We start from the raw sequence: 11,412 nt of genomic DNA on the forward strand, positions 1-11,412 counted from the left end.
GTTGTGGAAGTTGTAGAGAAATCAGAAATATGAGGTTATTGGCTACTGGAGGGGGAAAAGGTTGTCGGCTAGGATGGAGAATTAAGTAGGTTAGCATATAAGTGTAGACTAAAACAAGATTGACCCATTTATTCAATATAAAAACATCATTGAAGATCACGATATCTAAGCTTAATATAAATAATACATGGAGTTCAACTCTTCAACAGTCTTGGCCAATGACTAAACAAATATCTTATTTTTATAAATTACAATCTTTTGCATAATGCATGTGGGAATCCTTTTCTTGCATTTTTAAAGTCAATTATTACTATGGTTTTTCCTATTTCCATATAGCATGTTGCAATTGCTTGATAAATGTTGTACTATTTCCTAAAAGTAAAAATATTACCATGCTTGTGACTAGTTTTGTGGCAGTGATTCATTGACTCATTCAATGAGAGTACTAGACATCTCTCTCAAAATAGACACTGAATTAGCACTCAAAGTTGGAAAGTGCACTGGACAAGCTTGATTAGTCTTTTCTTAAGATGTTATCTATCTATCACTACATGCATGCTTTCTTTGAGTTGGTTCTCATTGCTACATGTATTTACTGTATCAGTTTTTCTTTCCTATTTTTGTAAATTTTTCAAGTAACAATTTGTTTTTCAAATAATAGTTTCTTAAGTATTTCCTTGGAAGCTAAAACAAAGCCCACTAAAATAGCCATGCTTCCTACTCTTCTACATAACTCCATCACACAGAAAAAGAAAAGAAAAGGAAACTAAAAAACCTATCAACAAAATATAAGTCACCCAAAGCTAAAACTAATCACTAAATGATGAGAATATATATATATATATATATATATATATATATATATATATATATATATATATATATATATATATATACACTACAACAATTTATAGTTTAGACCACACTAAAATAGACAACGGCTAAATAAAGGTAGCCTAAACATATAATAAACAACATTTTTATAAATGATGTATAAATATCATGAAAGTCCATGATTATATAATTGTTGCTTTAAACTATGTGGGCAAAACTAGTAAAAATGTGGTCTAAAAACATAGGTAAAGTATAAAATCAACATGTAAAATTGTTGTTTATTGTGAGAATTTTAAGCAACGGTTTTAAAAATATTGTCATACTAAAAACCGTTGTCTATTACCTATAGCTACACTCACCTATACCATGCCTAAAAAATTGTGGTCTAATCTTTAGACCACGGTTTTTATAATTTATATCATAATTTTATGTTGTTATCTAAAGTGATTTTTGTTGTAGTGATATATATATATATATATATATATATATATATATATATATATATAATATCTATGTGTGTATGTATGTATGTATCAACCATTTATGCATAAACATTACTTAATTATCACCTAAAGATAAAACTGACCTTGTGTAGTTGTCAACACAACTTTGACCTCCATTCCAAAGTGTCTACTTCACCCCTAACACATTGATTCCAATCACAAGACCACCTCCGATCACAACACCACTTGATTCCAAATGGAAAATGAGATAACAAAAAAAATCAAATATTCTAAACAAAAAATCCTCGCCTCGCAAAGTCAAGGTTTTGCGACTCAATGGCCTCCTAATCGCGCCTCTCAACTACCATTTCATCATAGAGAAAGGATTGAATGAACATCAGTCACGTTGTGTTGTTGTCGCAGAGTTGAAGGGTGAAGGAAGCTCGTCGCATACTCTCTCACACAAGCCTCGTCACTCGTCGAAGGAGCTCGCCTTGTGTAGTAGCTCGCGCTAACACTCTCTCGCTCATTCCCACATTTCGCTCACTCTCTACAAATTGGTACGCTGCAAGGGGAAAAATGGAACGGTAAAAATGGCTACAACGAGAAAAAAGGCATCTGAAAACTCTTGGGGAATGGGAAAAGGTGAATTGTGAAAATTTTCCCACCTCAGTTAACTTAATAAAAATGTGTTTATGTACATATGGAGCCTATGCGTCGACAATTCAATGCCAACAATTTTAAATGTGTGTCGGTCATCTAACTAGTTTTTGTTTGCACTGACTAAACAAACGCTATTCTCAAGTTAATACAACTCCCTTTTTTGTTAAAGCTAGTTGGAATAGATATTTTGTTTTTAAATAATTTATTTTATTACAATCAGATTTTTGTGGGTTTAGTCGACGCATTGTGCTACATTGATCTGATGCCATCTCTTGGAAGCTAAAACATTGTATTCTTGTAGTGACCTGTTTGAAGGTAGAAATGTGTAACAATTTTACGATCTTGTTGAAGTTTTTCTTTTTTCAGTTTATGGGATCATTTATACTTAAATATTTGGTCTACCCTAGTAGAAATTTGGATTGCAATTTGATTATCCCATTATATGTTTGAATAATGAAGTCATTTAATTTACAGATCTTGTTAGAGAAAAGTGAATCACTACAGCTTGCATGTGGTGATTCATGACCATGATACTTGACCTCAAATGAAAATCTTGAAATTGTATCTTATTTCTTTTTTTAATGGTAAGAAAATATTGCATCTCACGACAAAATTAGGAGGGTTAAGTCATATTTGAATCATGGCGCATGGTTGTTACATCCTTAAATAGAAAGGTTTGTGTCCTAATTATAAGTTATAATTTGTTTACTTCATTTGATCCAACAATTGATATTAGAGTAAGGTTACGATTTTAGTTTCCAAAAAAGTACTTGTCGAGGGGAAAGTTGTTCTATGCATCAACTGCCTAGTGGTAGGGTTTAGATGAATCAAGTCATAATCAAATTATTATGTTTGAGTTACTACACTTAAAGAAACTTAAAAGCTACTCTGTTAAATCTAGCTTAAACCAAACCTTGTTACAAAGCAAATTTTTGCAATCTAAATTTTATGTTTGAAAACATAGACATTTGCTTAATTTATAGAAGAAAATCGCGTTTTGGCCTATTTTAGAAAAAGCCCACTTCAAAATTAGGCCATGATAATCAATTATTGTTTATGATAATTGATTATTCTAGAACATTTCAAAAAACTCGTTTATTTTGGGATAATCGATTATTTCAGAGATAATCGATTATTGTAGCCCAAAATTTTCTATACTTGATTATGATAAGTGATAATCGATTATCACAATGAGAAAACATTTTTATGAGAATTTATTCATCATGGTATTTAATGAAGTATGTGCTTTGCAGTTATTATCTACCCACCATTTAGACTCTTTTACATACATAAAATATGTTCCCAAGACTTTAACACAATTTTCTACAAGTTTTCAAGATGTTTTTTTGGCATTCCAAGTATTCTTCAAGACTTAATCTCTTTCTTCATAATTCATCATGATAAAAAAAAAATCTTCATAATTTAAAACTAGATATTCATCTTCCTCTTAAATCAATAAGAATATGGGATGGAGGTGGAGGTGGAGGCAGAGGTGGAGGAAGATCGGGTGGAGGTGGAAGAAGAATATAAGGTGGAGGTGGAGTTAAGAATGTAAATGTGAGGGAGGAGGAGAAAGGAGGGAAGAAAATGGGGCCAAATTTGACTTTTCACCTTGCTTATAGGAGTGCAGGAAGAAAACTATGGGGTGTAGGAAGAAATTTTCTTTTTTTACATAGAGCTCGTGCTATTGAAGAAAGTTGATCTAGTCCATAACGTATTCTTAGACCTGATAATATCAGATCCATGATTCAGACATATGCTTATCTTCCACAAAGTATATTATAAAATGTGTTTCTAAATTTCGAAGTGTATTTCAAATTGCATAATTTGGAATACATGTTTGTCTTTCAGATTATGCAATGTAGAATGTGTTTTCAGATTCAGAAGTGCATTTTGGATTATACAATCTGAAAGACAAACATGTATTTCAAAATGGTTAATTTGGAAGATATTATTAAATTGAACAATACCTTTTGGATTGATCATTTTGGAACATGTTTATTGATATGTTCTAGTCAATTTGGAAAGTATTCCAAGGTCTAGTAATACCTTCCAAATTGGCTACTATAGAATACATTAATAAACCCATTTTTTACGTTTCACACTCATAATCATTGCTACCCAATCCACATCAATTGTTGCCCACCCATAGTACAATTAGGTATGTTAATGGGACGGGGCGGATACGAGCATAACTCCTCGCTACCCTTCACGTTGGTATTCGTTATATGAGTACTCACATAATTTTAATATTTGTAAGTACCCATGGATATTTATAAAAAAAAATTCTAGAAATATTTAACAAAATATTTTAATCATATAAATCTATAAAAAAATTGTATAAAGTTATTAAAAATTGTATAGTTATTAAAATCTATAAAAAACTATATAAAAATCTCTAAAAGATTTATATATAAAACTTAATTTTAAACATTCAATCAAAGATAATAACATCTAAATAAATGCAAATAAAATATAATACATTATTATCACGAGTTTCAAACAAAGTCCAAATTTGTTTAGGAGACAACCTAATACAACAAAATAGTACATATTTAGTTACTAAATTAAATAATTATATCAAACCTTAACAATTAATAACTAATCATGTCAAGAATCTATAAGGATTGACCTAGAAAAGATAGAGAGAGCCGAATAGGCAAAAATATTAAACAGAACAATTGCATATAAACTAAGAAAAAAATATTAAATGAAAAAATTAGAGATTAGTGGATATTGATATCTATAGATATGGATACTACGATATCTGTATATACCCCGTTAACGTACAGGTGTAAAAAATATTTGTACTCATTACTCGAAAATATCAATTTATAGTATTAATTTTCTACTTGTTACAGATTTTATTTATGGATACCCGTAAGTACGAATTTTGTTGACATCCTTAAATACAAGTCAACCAAAACAACCACCATATATCGCGCATTGCCTATTTAATGGGTACTTCATACTATGCAAATGCAAGAGTTTTACGAGACTAAATCTAACGAGATTAGTGCAATGCAAGAACGTTATGGTAGAGGGAGGTGCAGGGGTCTCAATGTCCAAGAAGAATCACCAGGAAGAAAAAAGATGAAGGGAGGGAGGTGAAGAGGAATCCACAAAAGAATGGAATATGAAATTAGAATTTAAGATTTTTAATGAAGGGTAAAATGGAGATATCATAATTTATAAAGTGCAGGAGGAAAAGAGGGAGGTGCATGAGAAATGATCCCTTTTTCGGCCTATAGATATTCGACGAAACATGATGGTGAGAGGGCAAATTTGTCATTTCATCTAGCCTATGGAGGTGCAGGAAGAAATGCCGTGGTGAGGTGAGGGGGTGGACATGAGAGTAGACAGGGTACGAGAAAGAGTTCAGACAGCTCTGGCTTTTGTGTTGCTCAATGGAAGAAGCAGCCGAAGAAGCATCACAATCGCAAGACTCGTGGCGAGATCACCACACTTGGATAACGTTACGTCTCTACAATTCTAAATTCCCACAATTCAAATTTTTCTATTCTCTTTCTTTCAATCCTTAACATGTATCACGCTTTTCAGCACCCAAGACATTCTCAGGGAAAAGCTGATCACAGAGGACAGTTTCTCATGGAAATTATCCAGCGAAGGTGAAACTGGTTATAAGAAGGGAGAAGAATTGAGATACGTTGGTGGGGTTGACATTAGCTTTTCAAAGGATGATCCATCAAAGGCATGTGGCACCCTTGTGGTGTTGGACTTCCACACTCTCCAACTCCTCTATCAGGACTTCTCTTTTGTCACTCTTCAAGTCCCTTATGTGCCTGGCTTCCTTGCATTTAGAGAGGTTCTTTTTCTTTTCTTCCAATTTGAAAATTTTGAAATATGACCAAAAGTTTTGATTTTGATTTTGATTTTGATTTTATGATGAATCATGATGCTATGTGTTGATAACGTTGAATTAACCCAATGGGGTCAGGTTAGTGGTGGAGGGTTTGACTAGTTTGTACAAGGGTATTGGTCCAAACCCCATAAATGCATTAGAACCTCTCTAAATGTTGGTTTTTACTATTTTTAAGGAGATATGTGACTTATGTTATGTCTAGACAATATAAGATTACAAATAAATGTATTAGAACCTTTTTGAATAAGATAGAGTCTCGACTTTGACATGTTGTTGCAGGTTTGAACCCCACATGTCTTTATGGAATGAGGTAAATATAGGTTCCTCTTTGTGCTTGGAGATTCTCCTAGCTTACATTTGGGCACCGTCTCCCTCTCTAAATTTTGTTTACCAGAAGGAAAATGCATTAGAAGGAAAAAGGTTGGGGTTGTATCTATGGTGAAAATAAGATAGATTCTCTCAGTAAGGGGATTAAATCAGATAGAAGGTAGGTAGCTTGGGTTCTTAGAGGCAAAGGGAGACTGAGAAAAATTGTAGGAGAAACAATTAAGAAAGATCCAGAAGTTTATAATTTAACTATGTACATGATTTACAATAGAACATTATGTAGTCCATCCTACCTCGTGAGAAAATGCTTCTTTGTTGTTGTAGTTTCTAAAATGTTTGTTTCAGCTATTACATTGATTGCTCCTATAATTATAGGCCCCAGTTCTTCAACAGCTTCTAGAGAAAATGAAAAGGAGTGGTAATCCTTTCTACCCTCAGGTAATGTTGTTCATTACATTAAGAAAAGTACATATGAATTTGTCACCTTTGAAACTTGCTCGTTTTCTTTTACTCAGCACTCACATTGCTGGGGCCAATCTTATTAGCTGCACTAAAATCTCAGATATACAGAATTTTAACAGATTGGTAATTTTGTTGGAGTTATAAAGCAATCTATGATGTTTTTGTACCTAAGTTTATCACCTGAATAGGTTTTTTTATGGTTTTTGACAGCTGTTAATGGTTGATGGAAATGGAATACTTCATCCCAGAGGCAAGTGCTTTACAAACGAATATTGTGCATCCCCCATATAATAGTCATGCACAAGCTCTTTTATTGAAGAATTTTTTCCTTGTCTTAAAAATGTGATATAAAAGAATTTACTCAGGTTTATGAATATGATATTTACAGAGGTACTGTTTCTTATATTTTACTGGTCCGTTAAACTAATGAAATATTGAACCAGTCATTTTCCAACTTCATATAATGGCTGGCCGTTGTTTTAATATTTGATCAATTTGTAACATTCAATAGCAAATGATGTTTGGTATAATGAAAACTGGTAAAAGCTACAAACGTCAGATTTCACTCACAAGAAAATTACTCCCATTGATGAACCATTTCTGGCTATACTTTATATCTATCCCAGCCAAAGGACTTTTATGACTCAACTTCCACTGTTATTCATTTTTTTTTTATCAATTGGAACTATCTCTGAGGAAGTTGAAGTTATTTTAAGTTCTTCTGTCTGTAAATTTTCGCTTGCTACCTGTGTTTAACAGAGAAATTTTCTAAGTCTTTAACTTTGCAGGTTTTGGGCTGGCCTGTCATATTGGAGTTGAAGCCAATCTACCAACAATTGGGATTGGAAAGAATGTTAGTATTGTTGATAGTATCAGTTACTGATCTCTCATCTCACGTGCCCCAGTTCCAATTACTTTCAAAAGATTTTGACTTGTTTCTCTATTTATTCAGAGATTCTATAGTTATTTTTCGTAGTTAAGAACAAGAAATACTGAATAGGTTCCTGAATTCTTTAACTGTATATGTTCCAGTTGCATCATGTGGATGGTCTTACTCATTCAACAGTGAGAAAACTTCTCGAAGCTGAAGAAAACTCTTCGAAAGAATTTACAAATTTGGTGGGTTGTTCTGGGCGTGTATGGGGAGTGGTAAGAACTTGAATTAATAAGGATGTGCTCACAATCATATAACATTACAAAAGACTTTATCATACTCACGAAGAGCAATTTATTAAATATTATCATGCATAACTTACAAAAACTGCTAAATCCAGTTGTGTTTTATAACTTACAAAAGCTGCTAAGTCCAGTTTTTGTGTTTTGAAGCATTTTGATTGAGATATTGATTTGCCAAGCTCTAACTTTTTATTTTCTTGCTTCACTTGAGTTCAGGCCATGAGATCTACACAGGGATCCATAAAGCCAATATTTATATCAATTGGTCACATGATATCACTTCAGACTGCCATTATGATTGTTCAAAAGACCTGCAAGTTTCGTGTGCCTGAGCCAATTAGACAGGTGAAATTATCTTCCATTTGAAAGCATTTAATGCCCACTTAATTTCAAATAAATGTATAATACAAACATCCCTTGTCACAATGAAATTAAAGAAAGAATACACGAACCAGACCTGTAAAGGAATTATTTTCTGCCTTTTGCTTTTTATCCTTTATCTTCTAAAAAGGTAATATTGACTCTTTTATGAAATTTGTTGTTGGCTTATTGTAATAGACCACCTTGTACTTCAGGATTTACTTGAAATTTGCAGCTTATATGTTATAGCCCAAAGATACATATTTTTTTACTCTTTGAGTTGCACTTCTTGTTCTCCTGCACTTGGTTGAACTCAATCTCCTATTACAAGTTATTGGGTTGGCAATGCAGTAAATGTTTCTGTATGTCATTTATTTATAATTTATTGAAAAAGTTCATGGTGGCAGATGCTTGTAGCTAGACTAATTTACCAATCACTTTGCTTACATAATTTACTTGGTTATGCTTTCCATCATACATCTTCTGCTGGAAACATTTAATTCATAAAAAAACCAATAAATCGTTTTCTGTATTCCAATTATTGTAAATCAGAAGTATCCAGATTTTTACACCTCTGCTTGAAGTGCAGGCTGACATAAGATCTAGAGACTACATTCGGAAGCTTGAAATGAATGGCAAAGTAACATAATTTCACTCATACGGTACATTAAATTTTCTTTCCTCATTGCTCTTAAACAAATAAAGTGATGGCAACACTTACTGGTTACTACTTACTACATGCTATCATGAATTCTGTTAGACACTTGTACTATGTGTGTTGTCATAGCAGTGTTAATTTTCAAGTTCAGAGATGTAAATGGATAGACACAGAAGTTATGGTTATGGTTTCAAACCATATATGTACAGCCTTGAACTCGAATACATAAAAGTATCATCAAATACAATCTTGATCTTCAACTTTTTAATGTACAGTACAGCCTCTCTTTTCTTTTCTTTTTTTTTTTTCTGGTGCCTCTTGCACTCACCTCACCTAAATCTCAGCATGGATCTTAATGTAGTGAGATTTTTGTACCTCTAATTGTTCTGAAAGCAAGAAGGGTGATATTTTATTGATCAACATTTGCATTTATAATGATTGAAAGATCAAACACATACTGATAAATTAAATGATATAATTATCAATGACTATAGATAGACTTCCTTCTCAAGTTAAAGTAGTAACTGACCGACTTGCTTCTTAAATAGAAGTTTCAGTCTATTATGAATTTATTTACTCATCAGACTAAACCAGAAATATAAAATCACATACAATACATAAAGAAAGGTTTAATTCTGCTTGGTTCCCATTTTCGGGTCAAAATCTTAATTTGGTCCCTTTTTTTTCAACCGTTTTAATTAGGTTCCCAATTTAGTTAAAATGTCTCAAAGTTGTCCTGTTAAGTTTTTGTAAACGTCGTTTGTGGTTGCTGAGGTGGATTTGTGTTACTGAAACGTGTCAATAAGATGTGGAATGCAGTGCTTCTTCCCCCTCTCCTTCGTTGAGTCATGAATATGAGTAATTGTTTTTCATCTTCAACCTCAAATGTCTGGGGAAAGCATAACCCTAGTGTTTGTTATTATGGTGGAGGTAGGTATAAAAACATCATCATAAAATCAGACATTTAAAAAAAAACATAATTAAACCTTCCTTCTATCATAACTCTGAAATTCCATGAGAAATGAAAAAGATAGAAACATATACAAAATTCAAGAACTCACCTTCCCCTTCTCCCATTAAACAATAATTTTTAAAAGAAAAAAAAAGTAACAACCTCACTCACTCCTCCACTCATTGATTATCAACTATAACGCAACAACGATCAGTAACAAATTCATCAAAAATTAAGCTCAAATTCAGTGGTTTCATATCCAAACACCACGCCATTACACGTGCAACTCTCGAATCAAATCAATTCGATCCAGAAACCAACTCAACACAACAACAGAAAGAAAAAAGGAAGAAGAAGAAGAAGAAGAAAAAGAAAAAGAAAAAGAAGTAGAAGAATAGTTTGTGATTAAGAAAAGAGAATAGAAGAAAGGGGCTTCGTGTTTCTTTCGTTGGTGGTGTTCGCATTCGCCCCTCTCTTCCTCCCTCTCCCAGTCAAGCTTTTCAAATTTCATTTTCATAAAGTGTTAATAAAGCAATCACGAAAGGAACCACGAAATATCCAATTTCTTTATCGTTGGTAAACCCTAATTTTAATTTATTTTTAATTCTTAAATCAACTTTCTTTTTTGCTGCCACGTCAATTATTTTTGGTCCTTGTCACTGTTTCAACATTGACCAACCATGTCATGTTACTGTTCAGTTAACGATGTTTACAAAAATTTAACAAAAAGGACAACTTTGAGACATTTTAACTAAATTGGAGACCTAATTGAAACGGCAAAAAAAATAGAGACCAAATTGAGATTTTGATCCGAAAGTGGAGACCAAGGAATAATTAAACTAAAAAAATATTTAACATGTGTTAGAAACAAGTACCGATGGATTTGCTTATAAAATCATTGGATGATTCATTTCACCTCACTCGGTTATATAGGGACTTAACAGTCCATCCATTAGTACAATTATAGCCAAACCATTAATGTAGAAGAGTGATGATATCATATACAACCAAAGCACTATCAGAATAGAGAATTTAGATTTTTTGTTGGATTTTTTTGTATTACCTTTTTTTTGTCTTTAAAATATACCAATAAATACCGATTTTGATATTTTAAAATATATTAAAAAGAATTTTAATATACTAACATCAGTAAAATTTATTGCTCAACAGGACAACACCAATAAATGCAGCAGATAATCTGAACTCAACTTTTCTGACACTGATAGCTAGCATTATGTGTTGTGTCGAAGCAGAATTTTCATTTTTGCTGCTTTTATTGTAGGGTTAAATATGTTTTTGGTCCCTCAAGTTTTAGTGAATTTTGGAATTAGTCCCTCATCAAAACTTTATACCAATTTAGTCCTTCATCTTTCAAAATGAGTGAATTTAGTCCTTTTAACCAAATTTTGTTAAGTTTATCTGACGTTTCAAGCACATTTTATGATAGTATTTAAGTTAACATTGAAGCAAAAATGTGTCAAACAGTGTAAATAATTTAAATACTATCATGAAATGCGCTTGAAACGTCAGATAAACTTAACAAAATTTGGTTAAAAGGACTAGATTCATGTATTTCGAAAGATGAAGGACTAAATTGGTCAAAAGTTTTGATGAGGGACTAATTCCAAATTTCGCTAAAACTTGAGGGACCAAA

The 11,412-nt window shown here is 32.3% G+C and overlaps 1 protein-coding gene across 1 annotated transcript; it reads left to right on the forward strand.

Annotated features, from left to right (window-relative positions):
- Positions 1-5,222: 5,222 nt before the first annotated feature.
- On the forward strand, positions 5,223-9,078 carry LOC114193408 (endonuclease V). Its single transcript, XM_028083187.1, has 8 exons — positions 5,223-5,415; positions 5,502-5,766; positions 6,526-6,588; positions 6,823-6,862; positions 7,401-7,465; positions 7,645-7,761; positions 8,005-8,133; positions 8,738-9,078. Exons 1-8 carry the CDS (start codon positions 5,348-5,350, stop codon positions 8,795-8,797), a joined length of 807 nt encoding a protein of 268 aa, XP_027938988.1. The 5' UTR covers positions 5,223-5,347; the 3' UTR covers positions 8,798-9,078.
- The last annotated feature ends 2,334 nt before the right edge of the window (positions 9,079-11,412 follow it).

This window comes from Vigna unguiculata, chromosome 8, assembly GCF_004118075.2.
Source record: "Vigna unguiculata cultivar IT97K-499-35 chromosome 8, ASM411807v1, whole genome shotgun sequence".
NCBI classification, from domain to species: domain Eukaryota; kingdom Viridiplantae; phylum Streptophyta; class Magnoliopsida; order Fabales; family Fabaceae; genus Vigna; species Vigna unguiculata.

Coding starts and splice junctions, on each gene's coding strand:
- LOC114193408 (XM_028083187.1), top strand. CDS start 5,348: ATGGAAGAAGCAGCCGAAGAAGCATCACAATCGCAAGACTCGTGGCGA. Junction 5,767..6,525: donor GCTTCCTTGCATTTAGAGAG/GTTCTTTTTCTT, acceptor CTATAATTATAG/GCCCCAGTTCTTCAACAGCT. Junction 7,762..8,004: donor CTGGGCGTGTATGGGGAGTG/GTAAGAACTTGA, acceptor ACTTGAGTTCAG/GCCATGAGATCTACACAGGG.